Here is a 20,216-nt window from a genome sequence, read left to right on the forward strand (position 1 = left end):
GATGCGCCCAAAATATAAATGTATAAAATGTGTTGTGCAGCAACATTACCTCACAAGAAATATCTGCACAAGAACAATCACACAAGAAATATCTGCACGAATTAAGAATCTGGGTAAGTCGCATTATTTAAGCGTTTCATTATGTTAGGATGATTTTGTGTATAAAATACAATAAACATACTGCTGAGTTTTTACAGGCAGAGTCACGTGTATTATGCTCACACTAAATTATCTGTTGCACTTATATAAATGCGCATTGCATGCACAATCATTTTAATAGTTGCACAATCATTTTAATAGTTGTACAAAAAAAGTTATGTACTGGCAAGAACGTCACTTTGCTGTTTTAATAAAAGCAATGTTAAATATTCTGCATGCACTCATCTCCTGGAAACCACAGCAATGACAAAGCATATATAAAAATTCGTAAACGTTGTCCAATACCCCTTCTTGTCTTAAGACAACTTTGATGAACCTTTTGGATTTACAAATATTTTCAAATGACTGTATAATACAGTACTGTAAATATTTGTGTCTATTACTATTTATAATTTATATTTTATTGTGGATGTTTTCTCACAATCATGACGTAATGTGAAGTAAAATAAAAAATATAATGTAAAGTTGTTTTTTATGCGCCACCTGGTGGATATTCTGTGGAGCGAAACACATTGAGGGAATTTTTAAGTAGCCCCCCCGAAAGCACTTGCAGAATTCTGCGAGACTCTACGAGACGAATTGCCGAAGGCCACATCTGTATTACGTAAACTGAGAATATTTGTTTTTTATAAAAATGACTTCATTTAAAAGAAGAGAATTCAAGCTTCATGCCTGTGTGTCTGTATGCCTGTTTGACTGAGTATTCGTTGAGTTACAGTTCATTTTCGGACGCTTTCAGAATTGACTTCACTGACAGAGAGAAAGCAGAACTCGCATCATGTTTATTTTTCTTTATTTGGCAAAAAGCACAACACTGTTTTTATTGTGAGTATACACACAAAAAAATACACACTTAACATGATTGATTGTGAGTATACACACAAAAAAATACACACTTAACATGATTGATTGATGTATGAAACTTGCATGGAAGATCAAAGTCAACACACTTAACATGATTGATTGATGTATGAAACTTGCATGGAAGATCAAAGTCAACAGAGTATTTAGAGTCTCTTTTGTACTCATAAGAAAAAACAACAGGCTTAGATGTGAGTGTGAGGGCGGGGATGTTTGTTTTTGCACAAGTGCATACATTATACGTCACATAATGTGCTGAAGCAGGTGCTGGAGGCGGCAAAAAAAGTCAGTCAGTTTGACTTTGCCTTTGGTGAGGGAGCAACGATGTCGTCTGTCCGGTCGTTCTTCAAAGTGTCTGAAGAGGATCCTCGCTATGCTGTATGCAATGATTGTGAGGGCCGGGTGATGCGAGGGGGAGTTCATGTCAAATCGTTCAATACAACCAATTTGATCACCCACTTAAAAAACAAGCATCCCGAAGCCTACAAAGAATATGAGAAACTAGCTAATGCTAACAAGCAGTAGGGCTGTCGCGATAACCACAATATTGTAATACCGCGCTATTGACAAGCAAACCGCAGAGGAAGGATAGCAACCGCAGAAACCGCGGCAACCGCAGTATTCAGGGTTTTTTTTTTTTTTTTTTATGAGGCTGTGGCCTTCTTGTTTTACAATTTGTCACTGTGCATTAAATGTTAAATAAATTAATGATACAATATGGTTACGACTGTTATTTTCCCGCGAACTGTTGTAGCTGGTTTGTTTGTTTTGAATAGACCTGCTGAAACGATGGCAGGCGCTCTCGTCCCAAAACCTAATGTCACGTCGCCAGTTTGGGAACATTTCGGCTTTCAACCCAATGAAAAGGGCGAGCCAGCGAATTTAGATGAGCCCATATGCAAAATTTGCGGCAAAAAGGTTCCTGTGACACGCGGCAATACATCTAATTTGAGGTGTCATCTCGCTAAATGTCATCCAGCCATTGAAGCGCAGCTTCCCCCTCAAGCATCAGGTCGCGGAGCAACATCAAAAAGAACAGCTGAGATCGGTACCGGCCGACAGTTAGGAGTAGCTGAAGCCTTTGCAAAATCTGTAAAATACAGCCGTGAAAGTAACAGGCATAAATGCCTTACAGACGCTGTAACGCAATATCTTGTTCAGGAGATGGTTCCATTCAACACGGTGGAGAAACCTGCATTCAAGTCAATGCTTCAAAAATTTGACAAGCAGTACGAGTTGCCGGGCAAAACTTACTTTTCAGAAACTGCTGTGCCGAAAATGTACAGCAGGGTAAAGACATCGATCAAAAGCGAGCTTATGAATGTTGATTACTTTTCTGCCACAACCGATATGTGGTCAAGTGTCAATATGACACCTTATATGAGTCTAACGGTTCATTATCTCAGCATGGAATGGATTCTGAAATCATGTTGCCTCGAAACCGTGTTTATGCCCAAAAACCACACGTCCGACAATATTTCGGATGCTCTCCGGCACGCATTTGAAGAGTGGTCCCTGGATGAGAAGAAGCTGGCCTGTATCACTACAGACAACGGGTCCAACATCGTTGCAGTGGCTGAACTGTTTTGGTCACAATTTACATTTGGCAGTTACAAACGCAATGGCAAGCGTAAAGGACCGCACAGCCCGAGCAATGGGCCTGTGTCTCACATTGGTCAGTACATTTTCTCACAGCTGGTTGAAGAGAAGAGATCTAGCGAAAGCACAAGCGGAACTTCAAATTCCTCAGCATGGCCTCATACTGGTAAGTTATAAATGTAAACTATTTGCTAACTTATTGATCATGTTATTAGGCAATAAATAAAAATTAAATTATAAAAATTAAACAATATAGCCTACTGTTACAATAGCATACTTGTCTGTTGCTTGCTGGGTTTAATGCATTTTTCGTTTAAAATAAATATTTTGAAACGAAAATTATTTCAAAAGGTAAGATATATTGAAGAAATAAAATTTAGGCTAAGCTTCAGCTCAATTTAACGTCAATATACGCCTATCTGTCTGTGCACATTTAGCCTAATTAATATGCATTATTTTGCAGTCGGGGTAATTTAGTCGAAGTCGAAGTGCATCAACTCCAACGCGACTCCAACTCCAACGCGTTTTCAGTGCCGCGGGGAATATTGTTACCCCCGTGCGATCCTCCCTGAAACCACATAAGGTTAATATGCTGGTTTTCCTAGCACGAAACAAGGACATGATAACCCAGGTCTAAACCACATTCATTACCGAGTGATATTTAGTTTATTCTCTGTATTATCACTTAGGTCTCAGGGTTTCCCATACATTCATTAATTTGTGGCGGCCCGCCACATATCAACGCTGACCGCCACGGATTGATTCAGATTTTTTAACTATTTAATATGGGTAAAATTGTATTTTATTCGAGCTGCTTGCTCCCCCTCTCTCTCACAAACTGACAATGGAGGCACGACTAGCCCCTCCTTCTCTAACCGCACGATCTGAATCAAAACATGAGCATGTAGAGGGCGGATTGTTGCCGGTGCTTAATGCTTATTCCCCCAGAGAAGATTCCAGAATCAATCCGGAGTTGAATGGTTAGTATAATGAACACTGTTGCTCAACATAACTCTGAGAAGTTGTCTAGATGTTAAGCGCGGTCGCGTTTCATTACAGATTCGCGCAAAACTTTTGCGATTTTTTTTTTCTAAATATCAGTTACAACTATTGCGAAATGACGGCGTTTCCATTAACCGATGTTATGCGACTAAAACGTAATTTGTTCCTCTCGCGATCAGTCATTCCAAAAATCATTGCAACGGACGTTGGTAGGTCCATATCACAGCCACCAGACTAGACATTATATTATTATTATTATTATCTCCAGGTTCAGGTTGGTGTGTGTTGGTTTTTGTCCACCTCAATCTCCAGGTGTGCGTGTCTGAGTCTGTGTGTGTCCACCTCCAGGTCCAGTTTGGTGTGTGTGTGTGAGCCTGTGTGTGTCTGAGTATGTGTTTGGGTCTGAGTGGGTGTGAGTGTGTGTCTGTGTTTGAATCTGTGTGTGTGTGTGTGAGTCTTTTTGAATGTGTGTGTGTGAGCCTGTGTTTGAGTGTGTCAGTAAGTTTGTGAGTTTGTGTGTGTGTGTGTCCAGTTCCAGGTTTGTGTGTGAGCAAAATTTGCAACAAAAAGTCTGTGGAGCAGTCATAGCATAGAAAGTGTAACAATGGCAAAGTCTTTAAGTTATCTGACACTAAGTGTTGGCAATGGGAATGTGTACTTGTCAATAAAAATATATGATATATATAAAGTTTATATATATGATGTATATATAAACATATATATATATGATATATTTAACTTAATAACAAGCCCCCCCCCCCCCCAACCCCGGTCCCCAAACACCACACCACCGCAAATAGAATCTAATTCTGTGGGAAACACTGGGTCTACACGTTGTTTTCATGTGATAGCCTACTTAACAATTCTTTCGTTTTTCAAATTAGAAAAGGCCGTTTTCTTATTGCTTGTTTTCATGTAAAAACTTGAAACTTTTTTGTTTCAACAAGCCTACTTTAGAACTTTTATTTTTTAAATGGGAAAAGGCATGTTCTTGTTGCTGTTTGGCATTTAACAAAAAACAAAAATGTAACATGTTAAAACGTGTCTCTCTGTCTGTTAAAAAGCAACAATAAATGCAACATAACTCAAAAATAGAGGTTTGTATGCAGTAAAATCAGGATAAATTAGGTTTTTGCCACCCCCTCCAAAAAAAAAAAAAAACAGCGGTAATACCGCATATCGCGCTATTGAGCCACCCAAAATAACCGCAAGGGAAATTTCTTAACCGCAACAGCACTAACAAGCAGTGGAAGAAAGCTGCTGCTAATGCTACGGCAGCTGCACCAGTCGATAGCCCCATAGAACAAGCGCTGGAAAAGACCAAGAAATTCCACAAGGACCACCCGAAGCAAAAGGTATTGACCATGGTAATAACAAAGATGATCGCTGTTGATGACCAACCGTTTTCAGTAGTGGAAGACAAAGGCTTCAGCAGTGGTGGACAGTAACGAAGTAAATGTAATTCGTTACTGTACTTAAGTAGTTTTTTTGTGTATCTGTACTTTACTTGAGTATTTAAATTTGGGAAGACTTTTACTTTAACTCCACTACATTTCAAAGTCAAATATCTTACTTTTTACTCTACTACATTTTCAAAATCAGTCGTTCCTTTTTATTTATGAGTGGATAAAAACTTAACTGGTCAAACGAGCCACCAATCACTAGTCTACAACTTGCGTGCTTTGTTTTGAACTTGCCTTGGCGCTATCTGCGTGAACCAGAGCCGTTATGAGAGTTGCGACCATAGACAGTATAAGGTTGCGACACGGACACACTATAGGCTTGTTCGACTTGAACCGGAGCTGCACAGACCGATCCGTTTATGACATCGCGAGAGTGATTGAAAAGCATACAGAGCCGTCTACACTAGTACACTAATCGATCTATCTCGAGTCGCAGTATTTTAATATCATTCACCGAATGGTCTGTGCAGTGTGCAGCCGCTGCAATCTCGCCGCCGCGCGGTCACGTGATTCGTGTAGCTATCAATAGTTCCAAACAAATCGCGTTGCCAATGATTTTAAGCGGGGCAGAGAGCAGCAGCTATTATTGCAGCAATTATCGGTAAATATTGACGCATAATAAGCATTGCTTATTACGTTGACACTAAAATTACTTGCATAGAATAGCATTTTTTTCTGGGGAGTAGCAGCATTAATACGTTTTGGTGTTTAATTTTGGACGGAAATAGGCTGCTCCCATAACGTAGAAAAATAAATAAATAAATTATATTTATATATTATATATGTATAAATGTGTGTGTGTGTGTGTGTGTGTGTGTGTGTGTGTGTGTGTGTGTGTGTGTGTGTTTGCGTGTTTAATGGCATTGTGCAGGTTTATGTGAATGTATCATAACATTAGGATGTTTATAATAGGCCTATTATAACTAGACGCTCGTGAAAAATATATACAGTAAATACTGTAAATGTATTATCCCTTATGGGAACAGTCCCCTTCTGTCCAAAAATAAACACACAAAAAATGTATTCAATTCAAATATATATAATATAAATATATATATAGACTAATTAATGTCATTTTATTAATAGATTGATGTGCCAAGAGTGACATTGGAGTCTTCACGTAGACTGAGTTAAGCAAGAGTCTTGTTACAAAAATAATAATAGGACAATTATAGCCATAAAAAAATCATAGTACTTGGATACTTAAGTACATTTGAAGGCAAATACTTTTGTACTTTTACTCAAGTGAATGTTTAAAGGCAGCACTTCTACTTTTACTTGAGTAATATTTTACCTTGAGTATCTTTACTTTTACTCAAGTACATGGTATGTGTACTTCGTCCACCACTGGGCTTCAGCAAGGTGCTTGAGACCTATGACATGTGCCCCGCTATGACAAGCCAAGTCGTCGTTACTTTACGGATGTCGCCCTGCCTGCCTTACATGATATCGTAGAGCCACCCACGTCCCCAAGTTACTTGACAGCGATGTCAATGACATCAGTTTTACAACAGATATCTGGAGTTCCGACCTTAACCAAACAAGCATGTTGAGCCTCACGGCTCAGTGGATTGATGACAACTTCGAGATGAAGAAAGCCGTGTTACATGCCCAATATTTCCTTGGCTCGCATACAGGTAGACCTGGCTATTTTTTTGGACAGATTTAAATTAAAGTCAGAGCAAAAGGGAAAGTTGTGTATGATGGCTGGTTTGCATGTCAGCTGCAATAGCCTAACGCCTAGCACTACATATCTCTCGCGGTAGGCTAATTATAACTGTGTATTAGGGCTGTCACTTTTTATTTGATATTCGAATATGCATTCAAACATGACGTGAAATATCCGTAATCAAACTATAAATAAACTAATCGGTTTTTAAAGTGCCATGTGTAGCGCATTTTTTACAGTCTATGATTTGTTTTTTTATTTTATTGTTTGCCATCTGAATTGAATTGTTCTGTTTAAAGGGGTGGTTGATTGCGATTTCACTTTTTTCATTTTAAATACTGTGTACTGTTGCTGCTGGTGTATGAACAGTATCTGCAAAGTTGCTGCGCTGAAAGTTCAACGTAAGCAGAGATATCTTCTTTTAAAAATCAGGAAGTTTAATGCCTACAAAAAAGACTCGAATGGGACTACAACGAGATACTTCCCGGGTTTTATACGTAACTAACCCACATCAACCCTCCCTCCGGAATATGCAAAAAAGGGGGCATGGTCATATTTCTGCGGCTTTGTCGAAGAGGAAGAGTTATAGTGGAGAGCTGTAGCTATGCCGTCGAAAGTGTTTTATTTTCACCCAGATGTCAGGTCTTCTGTGTTCGGGCTTCCTACGGACGCTGTAGTTCGTCAACAATGGCTAAAATTTATGTTTGATTATGTTCCTGAAAATTACAATCGTAATTTAGCTCTCTGTGTTGCGCATTTTACGGAAGACAGCTTCCAGAATCTCCACGAATTCAATGCCGGATTCAACAAGAAACTGTTACTAAAACATGAAGCAGTTCCAACTTTAAAACCAGAGGCAGCAGTTGTTGGGCCACAACCTGTAAGTAAGACTTAATCATTTTAAATGTATTTGCATGTATAATTTCAGACGTAATGTTTTAGTTTTATCAAGGACGTAAACAAATGCCAGCGCTGGCTTTAGTAGCCACTTAGTTCGTGTGTCTATGACAAACGCGTACAAACATTTTGGACCTGAATTTGTAATTATGTACTAATTTTGTAAATGTATTTTCCATGTATACTGAAGGGTTCAAATTTAAGAATATGTTTAAGATCTGCTGATCTTACTTCCTTACAATAACATCACATGAAAAACTAAGGTGAATTACACTGTATTGGGCATTCAAGGTGAACATGATGGCATCAATTTACTGATCAGAAGTCAGCTTTAAGTCAGCTGTCTAAACATTGTAATAGTCAGGGGTTTTTTAGTCTTTGATCTTCCAACTAAGAGTTGGACTGTGTGTGAATGTTACCTAGTCTAAGGTCTCGTGAACATTTGTTGTTTATACCATCTTTGATCTTCCAACTAAGAGCTGAACTTTGTGTGACTGTTACATAGACTGTTACACGCAGTGAATTTGATTTCTTTTTTGGACAAACACAGCTTATGTACTCCAGAACTTATAAATATCTTGGTTTTCTTTTTCACGAAAATATGACATTTTCAGAAGGGAGAAGGGTTCTGTCTGAGTCTGCAGGGAGGGCCCTGGGAGCAGTTATTAATAAGATGAAGCTTTGCCCTGAAATTAGTTTTTTAACATTTACACAGCTGTTTGACACTATGGTGGGATCTGTTTTGTTCTATGCAGCTGGGGTCTGGGGCTTCGAAGATGCTCCTGAATGTAATAGATTGCAGAGCAGAGCCATGAGGTGTTTCCTTGGAGTGCACAGGTTCACTACTAGAGCTGCGCTAGAGGGTGATATGGGTTGGGAGCCTTGTTTGGTGAAACAAAAGGCGGAAGTAATGAGATTATGGAATCGCCTTATTAGACTACCTGAAGATAGACTTACTCGGAAAGTTTTCAATTGGGATAAAGCTCACAACTATCCTTGGTCAATGGAGGTCCTTGGAATACTCTCAGCAGCAAAAGCACAGTATATATTTACAAATAACTTACAATGTAATATATCTCAGGTCAGACAGTTTTTGTTTAATTCCTATAAAGAGCAATGGCAATGGCAGGTGTTAAATAAGCCCAAATTGAGAAGCTATGTTCATTTTAAAAATGATTACTCCACAGAGCCTTATGTCAAATGTTGGTTAACCAGATTACAAAGGTCTTTGTGTGCCCAGCTCAGAGCAGGGGTGTTGCCTTTGCAGATCGAGGTGGGGCGCTATAAAGGTGTACCAGAAGAGGACAGACTATGTGTTTTGTGTGATTTAAGGGTTGTTGAGGATGAATGGCATTTTTTGTTTTTCTGTCCTGTATATCATGATTTAAGAATGGGTATGTTTGAGAGAATTCAATATAAAAAGCCTGATTTGTTTTGGATGACGGATGGGGATATGTTGAGCTGGCTCTTTGAAAATGAAATTTATAGTTTGGCTAGATATGTGGAAAGGGCGTGGAAACTTAGGCAAAGGAATTTATATCCTGGCCTAAATTGACAGTGTTTCTTTTTGTTTGTTTATATTGTGAAAATGATGGTAATGTACTCTGTATGATGGTCATCTTCCTATGTACTTTGTATGATGGTCATCTTTCTATGTTATGTCTGTTTTATGTCAATAGTGTCTTTTAAGCCTAATTGGGCTGGGCACGTAAGTGCAAGACACTTTAATAAAAATCAATTCATTCATAGTCTTAGTTCTCGGGACCATTTGTGTTTATACCATTTGGGGAAGTCAGTTGGGGGCAATTGCCTCTATTGTCTTTAGATGATTAGATGTAGTGGTCAGCCCTAAGTCTGTGTGTAAGTTCAGCACCTTTAAGGACAGCCCACTGAAAGACCTATAAAGAAACCATGTAAAGAATGTTAGCCAGAATGATTTGGGAAGAACTGCAGCCGCGTACAGCGAAGTCCTCAATAAAGAATAACTTTGTTTGAACGTGATCCCCAACGTCTCCTGGTCTCTTGCTTCGACGAAGAAAAAGTTTTCAACAATTTGGTGCCTGCGACCCGGATGGAGAAACTGAAACTCAACAAAGAATGAACTTTCCAGACGGAACCTTGAAACTTCAAGCTCAACAAAAGATCTGACAAAGATTGCCAGACTGAATCTTTCCAGCTTCCTCCAGATTGAAAAACTTCAAGCTCCAAAAAGATCTCAAAGACTGAATTTTTCCAGAAGGAATCTTTCTCTACAAACGAAAGACTTGGTGAGTTTTCAATCCATTCAAAGAACCTTTAAAGACCAGTACAAGTTTGATATCCTCTGCTCCGTTCAGAGAAGTAGTTAACAGACCGCTGCAGGGTTTGGTTAACTAAGTTTTTTTTTTTTAAGAGATGAAATTGCATTATCCTCTACATTGCTAGAGAAGGTTTATCCTCTGTAAAGTTAGTGAAGATTTATCCTCTGCTTTATCAGGGACGGTTAGCATATGTGCTAATATTTTGGTTTATCCTTTGCTTCAGACAGAGAAGAATTAGCTTTACATGCTAGTTATTTCTGTTGATCTTCTGTTCTTTTTAGCGTAAAGTGCTAGTGTAGGCAGGGAAGATAATTTGTGAAATCCTTTGCTCTGGGCAAGGAAGGTTAACAATAGCTGATGTGTTAACAAGTGTACCCTCTGTGTAGACACTAGAGAGAAGTTTTAGTGTTTTTGATTGTGTGGTAACAAAGAAAACTCACAAAAAAAATGTTTAGGAAAAATGCCAGACTGATCCCCACTACTAAAAAAGGTGGCCGTGCGGCTCCATTGTGGTCAGAAAGCGAATTTAAAACATTGTTGGGAGAGCAAATGGACTCTATAGTGACGAAGTCCGTCAGATTGGATTTGACAAAGAAATATGAGATTCATCCAGACAAAGCATGGTCAATGGAAGATTGTAAAAAGGTACTAGGAGCAAGTGTTCGCAAGAACAAGGTTAAAGCCATTATTTGTTGCCACCGAGAATTCGTTTTAGCAATAGCTACAGAACAGTCTAAACGCAACTCAGAGCTAGAGAAACAGAACAATGAGGTCCGTGCTAGAATATCTTCTTTGACTAAGAAATTACACCGCAACAAAGACGCAGAAAAAACTGATGAGGGAGAATTTAGTCAGCCGGATAAAATTTATCCTGACTTAAAAGCTTTCTTTGAAACAGATGTAGCCATCCCATCAGTAATTGATAAGCCTGTAGATTCAGTGAAGGTCTGTGGGGCAAGGAGAAGATCTCAGGGAATTGAGGGAACTAAAAATGTTCCTGCCAACTCTTCTGTTGTCCAAATACAAGCTGTTGCCAAAGCGCTAGGACCTAAAGATATCGAGAGATTATCCCAGAGTTTATGACCTCCAGCAGGCCACTGGTGTGAATGTCTCTGACCAAACAATCAGAAACAGACTTCATGAGGGTGGTCTGAGGGCCCGACGTCCTCTAGTGGGCCCTGTGCTCACTGCCCAGCACCAGGGAGCTTGATTGGCATTTCCCATTGAACACCAGAATTGGCAGGTCCGCCACTGGTGCCCTGTGGTTTTCACAAATGAGAGCAGGTTCACCCTGAGCACGTGACAGACAGGAAAGGGTCTGGAGAAGCCGTGGAGAATGTTATGCTGCCTGTAACATCGTTCAGCATGACCGGTTTGGTGGTGGGTCAGTGATGGTCTGGGGAGGCATATCCATGGAGGGACGCACAGACCTCTGCAGGCTAGACAATGGCACCCTGACTGCCATTAGGTATCGGGATGAAATCCTTGGATCCATTGTCAGACCCTATGTTGGTGCAGTGGGTCCTGGGTTCCTCCTGGTTCCTCCTCAGTTCCTGGAGGATGAAGGAATGATACCATTGAAGGGCCACCACGCTCACCTGACCTACATCCAATAGAACACCTCTGGAACATTGTACTTCGGTCCATCTGACATCACCTGGTTGCACCTCAGACTGTCCAGGAGCTCAGTGATGCGCTGGTCCAGATCTGGGAGGAAATACCCCAGGACACCATCCGTCGTCTCATTAGGAGCATGCCCCGACGTTGTCAGGCATGCATACAAGCATGTGGGGGCCATACAAACTACTGAGTATCATTTTGAGTTGCTGCAATGAAATTTCAGCAAAATTGACAAGCCTGCTGCATCATTTTTTCACTTAGATTTCCGGGGTGTCTTTGAATTCAATCCTCTGTAGGTTGATCATTTTCATTTCCATCAAACGATGTGGAATCCTTTCGTTCATAACACATTACCCAGTCCATATTAGTATAGATATCCAGCATGATATTTTTCCCCATTGAGATCTGATGTGTTTTCAAAGTGTTCCTTTAATTTTTTTGAGCAGTGTATATTGACAGTCAAAGCTCATGAAAAAACTGCGGTCCATAGTTATTATTGAACTTATAGGATTGCTGGTGCATGCCACGGTTAACATGGGTGCATCTCAATGGTCTGTCTTTTCTCCGTCATGAGATTCTGTAATGGGTGCATCTCATCTCATAGTCTGTCTTGTCTCAAATTTAGTGATAGGCTTGTAATGGGTCTACTGGGCTGACCAATGATAGGGTAGTAGGTGCACCCTCCAGTGGATAGATGGCGAAACAATCTTATAAATTAGCTACTACTAGGGGTGGGCGATATCTCGATATTTAAAATATATCGAGATATTTTTTAAACACGATATGTATTATTTTAACACGACATATCGTATATATCGATATATTGTTTATATTTAATTCTGATTTCGCCACTTTGCTTGTTTGCCTTCTCTGTGCTGTGCTCGCCCCCGCCCGCCTCCGTGCTTTTGTTCCCCCTCCCCTCGCGTGTTGTCTCATTCAACCAAGTCCGCCGAGTCCGGTCAGGCCAGGCCAGGCCAGCGAGTGCTTGAAGTGCGTCAGAAACAGCGCGCGCGATCAGTTGTTGGTAATTTGTTGTGTAGCGTCGCCTCTTGCCGCATTGCTTTTGTTTGAGGGCGCTTAACACACTCACACTTAACATGCTCCCCTGTAGAAACGGGCCTGGCAGCTCACGCGGTGAAAGTTTCCTGATTGTGACGGATGGCCGAATTTACACGACACATTATAAATTAGCATTATATTCTGCGATAGATACAGTGCCAAAAAGAAGAGAAAAGGATAAAGGTGGATAAAGACAAAAGGTAAAGACAGAGGTAAAGTGATGTAATGAATGAACAGTTTATCTAATTGCATAGTAGTAAGATACTGTAATTTAATGGCAGTTATTTTTACCTTAAACCTTATGCTAGCAGTTGTTCTGAGTTCTCCAGAGGCCCCAGACAGTGTGATTTTGTAACAATCATGTCAGTTTTTAGACTCATTTTTATCACTTTTTTTTAAATTAATGTTTTACTCTACAGTTGTGCAGTTTTGGGGGGATATATGGCATTTTTAAAATGTATTTGCCAAAATTAGTAATGATATTTATATACAGGTTTATTAAAAATAGTGCAATATGTATTATTTCTTCCTTTATTTTACAGTTAAATTATTATTTTTATATACAAGGATTTTTTTTTTTTAAAATGTCGCAGAAGCACTTTGTTCCTACGTGAACTGCCTACCTATTTGCACTTCAATAAAAAAATAATGTGGTAAGCATATTAGTTTTTGAAGTAGGTTTTGGGGGGTTATTTTTCCTGTAAAGATCGAGATATATTTTTTGCTCCATATCGCCCAGCCCTAGCTACTACATTGAAATGACTAGGCATACATATACTGGGACTCCAGAGTGTTGGCCTCACAAGAAAAAAAGATAATTGAATGAACAGTTATTTTATTTCATTTGGTGTAATGAATACACATGTTGAATAATAACTTCCTGATGATTTGCCAGAGATGTATATTTATACACATGTCTATATTTCTTTTAGGTGTATGGTTACCTGAGTGAGCCCACCATCCCCAGAAATGTGAGTCCGCTGCAGTATTGGCAAAGCAACATGACCCGCTTCCCTGCCCTCGCCCCTGTGGCACGCAAGTACCTGTCAGCTCCCTGTACAAGCGTGTAAAGTGAACGCCTCTTCTCTGCCGCTTCTAATGTTGTCAGTGAAAATAGAAATAGGATTCGGTACAGAGAGAGCAGAAATGCTCCTGTTTGTTAAGCACAACATTTGTCTGCTTCCAAAGCCCGGGAAGGCCAAGGGTTAGGTCTATCCCTAAAATACTTGGCAGTTACAGTACTTAGTTACTGTACTAACAGTTCAGAAGACTGCAAACGACAGACTGCATTTTGACTTCAGTAGAGAAGACGTGTCATAAATGCAGCCAGGTACTGTGTAAGGGGCCGTTCACATATCGCGTCTAAAATGCAGGGAAAGCATGGCAGCGCCACTTTCTCCTTTCCACCAGCGCTTGCGTCTGTCGTTGCTATGCAACCATGACCTGCGTGAGCATGCGGAATTCTGAAAAGTTGAGATGTTCTCATCTCGTCGCGGCATAGGAAAAATGTGCTTCCATTTTTCACGCAAAAAACGCGATATGTGAACAAAAGTGACGGTGTTACTAAGTTGTGCTGAAAAATGCTGGCCACATCGAGAGGAAACTAATCTCCACAGTCATCTGGAACGCAATCTCAGGGAGCTATATGAATGGGCTTGGATATCGAGTATCGATTGGAACCGGGACTAGCTTTGCGATTTTCCCGGAATTGTTCAAAAGTTTAAATTTCGATTCCTAGTTTTGATTCACAGTCCGCCGACCGGAAGAAGAAACCGCTGAACACCAACGAAGAAGCGTCCACCGAAAGTGTTGGCATAACCGAGCGAGTCGAACATGGATAGCGTGCGTCGGCGGTCCAAAGTGTGGCTTCACTTTTCTAAACAGAAAGAAATCTCGGCAAAATGCAACATTTGCGACAAGATTGTTTCGTGCATAGGAGGGTGCAAGTCGAACATGATAAAGCACCTCCGAGTTCATGGAGTAGAACAAAATGTGTGCCCCGTCTTTGACGCGCTGAGCCAACCGTCCTCCGCTGCCTCTTCCTCTGGCTCTGACCCCCAGCCTGGCACCGCAGTGAAGTTGTTTCTTATTGTTTATTTGCTATTCTGCACCAGGTTAGCCCATCAGTGGAGCACGGTAACATGTTTAAGTACCTGCAGCATCATACACTTATGTGTAAATGTGTTTTCATGAGGTTTTCAAAAATAAAGCTCTCTCGAGGAAAGTGTACCCCTGTGAAAATATATTCATAATTTATAATATTTATATTCAAGTTCATAGATTTGATATCTATATTGTAGTTGAAAACAGCCCTGTGAGAAATTCATAGTAAAGTTCATAAAAAGTAAAAAGTTCATAGAATTAAAATTGATGGAGAAGGTCAGACTATTTCCTTCAGAAAGACCGTTGACCTAAACTTTTTTGACCCTGCCTCTTAAAAGAATCGGAATTGAGAATCGTTAGGAACCGGAATCGAAACAAGGAATCGGAATCGTTCAAATTCAAACGATACCCAACCCTATATATGAAGACTTCAAAAAGTCAAGTCAAGTCATCTTCATTTATAGCTTTTTACAACTTAGATTGTTTCAAAGCAGCTTTACAGAATGTAAGCCCAAATCTACCAAAACTGCTAACGAAATGCCAAGTAACAATAACAGAGTCTCACAGACAACCATTAATCAAAGTGTTGCATGTGTAACGTTAACTTTATGTAGATCAGAAGAATATCTATTAGCCTACCTGTTTATTTTAGCAAGTATTCTATATATAAATGATAAAAAAAAAAAAAAAAAAAAAAACGTGGAAATGTAATATCGCAAGAAATCGCATATTTTCCCAGTATCGCGCAGCCCTACTCCACAGTGTTGATCACATTCATCAACCCTGTTACCAAAGTTACTGTAAGAAGAATCTCTATAACTTATATGATATTTGACAAATACAATTTTATCAGTAACTTGGTGTTAACTGATTATTCCTAAAAGAAAAATGTGTAAACTATGTTGAAAATTACTAGGCTATATGTAAATATATCTGTTACTATAAAATGAATTACTATACTATTATGGTGGTCATGTTGCTGCAAATTGGGAATCAGATATAAAATAAATGTCAAATAAAACAGATAAAATAGTATTTAGCTTGATCTGATGTTGACAATCAATATACAAACGTCTCAAACACCCCTTTACTGAAAAAAAAAAAAAACATTCTGTACCATTTCATAGTTTAACTGCATATCTAAATGTGATGAAGTGCTTGAATGTTTCTAACATGAATGTTCTTCAGCATCATGAATGAATGAAGAATAAACACCAACCTCTTTGTTCTTCAGGATCTTCAGTGTGTTTCATTCTGCAGGGTTCTGGATCACTCATGTTCTCACTGTCCTCTTTAATAAACTCAGTCTTTGCAGATTTCAGCTTTTCCTGATGCTCTGATGCTCGTCTTCACTTGTAGCTGATGGGAATTTAAAGCATTTATTGGAGAATTGCTGTGGGAGGAGCTTCACTGATGATGTAACTGCAGTGGGAGGAACTTATCTGACAAAATAAAAAATAAATAGTATGAGTTCCTGAATTTGTTTTTATACTAAATATCACATGTAAGCATGTATGTCTGTCTGAAGTAAAGTAACGTGAATGTATAACTTATTTTATGGCTAACCTTAAAGCTCATTTCATTGGTGTCAACAGACAGACTGTATTTGTTTGTGTCAATTTACAGAAGATCTGAAGACATCAGCATAATAAATGAGGTGAAAACAGGAACTGTTGTCATGAAATAAAGAGTGTTTTCAGCAGATCTGTTAATATTGATGAGCCTCAGACTATCAACACTCATTCATTCAGGATCATCAGCAGATCATCTCACTTTATTCTGAGTGTTTGCTTTTAGAAACACATTATTTGAGTCAGGAAACATGATAAAAGCCTGTAAAACTGCTCTATTGAAAGAAAATACTGTTGCTTCTCACCATCTGACACAAATAAAACATAAATATTTAAAAACAAAACAAACTTAATTAACCACCTCATCTAAATAAGTACAACAGCATAATGTTATCTAAAATATATTTTTATTTTCTAGTAATTACAATCATTGCATTATGTTATTCAAAACTGACAATAATCCTAAAAAACTCATTAGCTCATCAATTCCACTCACAGATCTCAAACTTTAACTCTTGACTTGACATTCAGTAACAGTTCTCACACAAACATCGAGACAATCACACAAACGAACACAAAATCGCTCAGGTCTGAATGAACTCAACATATTCTCCTCATGCTCGCTGATGCTGCACTAAATGTTTATTTCAGTAGGAAGACGCCAGAAAAGACGCACAAGTATCGCTGTGATCGATGAAAACAATACAGAAATGAGTCTGTCGATTAATCAAACTGTATAAAGTGTGTGTGATGGTTGAGTAAATGTGAGAAATACCACGAACTGTTCTCCTCACCTCAGAAGACTCGACGCTGAAACTCTTTTTCTTCTTCTTCTTTAATGGCGGCTCGAATTAGCGCCATCTATTGTGGGTTTTGGATCAGAGACTCATTTTACTCCTTTTTTCATGTGATGCATGATAACGAGAAAGGAAGCACTTTCAAGAAGTACAGAGGTGACATGTTTATGATATACAACTTTCTATACAAAATATATTAAAAATGTGTTCAATGTCATCAGAATACAAATGAGAAAATAAGAGTTAACAGTGATTAGCTGAAAACTGAAAAATAAAAGACAACAAAAGAAGACAGAGAGAAAGAACACGAGGGTAAGATATTAAACTATACATCAATTACATTGTACTTATTAAAATTCTTATTTTAAATTATTTCAAAAACACACTTTTTTTGTTAAAGGTAAACTACATTTATGTATATTTTTATGTTGTATACAATTTTTCAAGAAGATGAATTAAATTTATAACTGAGCTGAAGTCATAAGATTATCCGATACTGTAGCTTTTGTTAGGGAGACACACAGAAACCGTCTTGCTCTGTAACTCTTGTTTATTGAACTGCCCGCTTAACCTTCCGTGCTCACTGTTACACGTCATGGGAGGAGGGGCTGGCCTTAAAGGGAAATACCACATAACTCTACATCCCCCCTCTTTTAAAAAAGACCATGAGAAATTGCAAAATACAAAATTAAGTATAAACAATGACATAGCATAACACAAATTTGCAAGATGCTAAATTAAGTAGTAACAGAACATAACCTGAGTACCATTTATAAGGCAACATGAGAGTGCAAAGCACCTTTCAATCAGGTCATAACATAATCTTTGTAACATTGGTTAGGACGGCTGACTCTTCCAGAACGAGTCACCAGTGAACGTTTGCCCTCTGTGTCAGTGTAACAACCCACTTTAGGGGACAGTGGTTGCCGCATGGGCCCCTCAGTATTGGATGGTGTTGCGAGTGTCTCAGTATTGGTCACCACTGGGAGATCATCTTCAAAGTCAGCTGGAGGGGATTCTGAGACGTGGAGGAGATGCCGTCTATTCCTGATGTACTTGACACCTTGTGATGTCACAATGTAGCTATTTGGTTGCTGGGCAGGGGAAACCACAGTTGCTAACCTGTCAAAACCACGTGCTGTCTGCATCCTGACAGTTTGCCCTGGGTTCAGTGCAGGTAGCTTATGAGCATTTCTGTCATAATAGTCTTTTCCCCTCAGTCGTTGTTTTGTGATGGTGTCCTTTACGTTTGTGTGAACAACAGGCTGAAGCATTGCCTTGGTCACTGGGAGGAAGGTCCTCGTTTGTCTGGAAAGAAGGCGTTGTGCAGGGGATGGTAAGCCATCTCTGGGAAGATTACGAACATGGAGAAGTGCAGCACAGATGTCAGTATGATCGCGGTAGCATTTTTCCAGAAGATGTTTAGCAGATCTCACTGCACGCTCAGCCAGTCCATTGGATTGGGGATAGAGAGGGCTGCTGCGAATATGCTTAAAGTCCCATGTGCGATAACCGTGATGCTTCTCATGTCAGGAAGGTAATCCAGCTCAAACCAGCCAGAGAATGAATCCACAAGGACTAAATGTGTCTTTCCATGCCAATCAAACAGGTCAGCAGCCGTGAAAGACCAGGGAAGGTCCGGGATTTCATGGAGCTGCAGCGGTTCTTTTGTCTGATGAGGTTTGAGTGCATTGCAGGGTGCGCAGCGAGAGATCTCAGCGTCAATATCAATGTACATCGATGGCCAATACATCATTTCTTTAGCCCTGCGCTTTGTTGCTGTAATACCAGGATGACCTTGATGCAACTGGCCTACATAAAAGTTCTGCAGCGCAGATGGGATAATGAATCTATCAAGTGTGAAAAGTATGTGCGCAGCTTTGCTGAAAATAGAGATAAGCAAAATGTGTGAATAAGAGCAGCAGCTAAAAACAGGAAACTTTTGCGGACATGGTATATTTTTGCAGACGTGATATTGTTCTGTCTAGATAGAATTTATGTTAGACAAGAGATCTTGAACAGAGATGTTTCCTTTTAAGGTAACTACGGCGATCTTTTGAGACAGACCAGGATGTGTTAAGAGTATATAAGCTGGGCAAAAAGAAGTCGGGGCGCTTCTCATATCAGACTCCGACTGATGTGTGAACAGCAAATTTCTTGCAAGAAATAAAGATCTTTATAACTTTTGAAATTTCCAGCTGTCTTCCAATTATTATTTAAAGTCGTGAAAGAATTTCCACGACAGGTTTCATTCTGCTTTCGTTTGCCGTGTGATTTTTCTCGTATGCAGCAGAAATGGCAGCTCTCTCTTAAAAAAGGTTGCAAAATGTGACAATTTACTCGCAGTCTAGAGCCCTGTATAGTTCTTTATTTCTGCTTTTAATAAGCGCCACCTACTGTCAGAGAGCGCATTTGTGTTTTTTTGCATTGATCTGAACTGACAAATGACATATTCCTGTTGGTTGAACACAAGTTAATAGATATTAATCAATCACCAAAATGTCCTGGAGGAATGTTACAAAATGTAACTTTTCATGCTACCGATTTCCTACAGTGGTCAGAAAGAACAGGGGAGACACTTTGTTTCTCTCAATATGACCTTCGAGTAGCTTCGAGTAGCTTCTCGCTCCAAAGCTAATCGCCATCACTCTCTCACTTCTCCCTCGCTCTACCACGCAGTCTCCCCACACACACACTTGCCGGCTCGACTCACACACCAGCGCACAAGTATAAACATCAGGCCACTTCATGAGTTTTCTCAGATCGGATAGCTATCTGATTTATCAAAACGATTCCATTTACACCACATAAATGCGTTTTTTCAAAATGGATATAAATCCAATCTTCAATTCCCGCGCTATATGCAGATTTAATGAAGTTCACGTCACCGAAAGCAACAGTTATGAGCTGCATTTTATTGATCATCAGCTAAAATTTCTAAATCAAAGACCGCAATAAGAGAGAGCAGCAACAGCCCTGGTAAGATCATTTAGTTTCTTTACTTTTAATGATGATGATTGTGTGTTAAGCGTCTGTGACTTTCCCTTTGATTTGCGATAGTTCGCACGTTGGCTCGATGAAAAGATGCTCAGCTGCTCATCTGCAGTGATGCATGC

At 39.5% G+C, this 20,216-nt stretch overlaps 1 protein-coding gene across 1 annotated transcript in view; it reads right to left on the minus strand.

The window, feature by feature from the left end:
• Positions 1 to 17,151, minus strand: part of LOC308697913 (uncharacterized protein) — a 32,124-nt gene extending 14,973 nt beyond the window's left edge. Inside the window, exons 1-2 of the mRNA XM_081377601.1 lie at positions 17,098 to 17,151; positions 15,952 to 16,174 (exon numbers count right to left, since the gene is read on the minus strand). Of these exons, the coding sequence (XP_081233727.1) occupies positions 15,952 to 16,009 (58 nt within the window). The 5' untranslated portion in view covers positions 16,010 to 16,174; positions 17,098 to 17,151. The remainder of the gene's footprint in view (positions 1 to 15,951; positions 16,175 to 17,097) is intronic.
• Between the last annotated feature and the right edge of the window lie 3,065 nt (positions 17,152 to 20,216).

This window comes from Scardinius erythrophthalmus (assembly GCF_964197995.2).
Source record: "Scardinius erythrophthalmus genome assembly, chromosome: 1".
Classification (NCBI taxonomy): Eukaryota; Metazoa; Chordata; class Actinopteri; order Cypriniformes; family Leuciscidae; genus Scardinius; species Scardinius erythrophthalmus.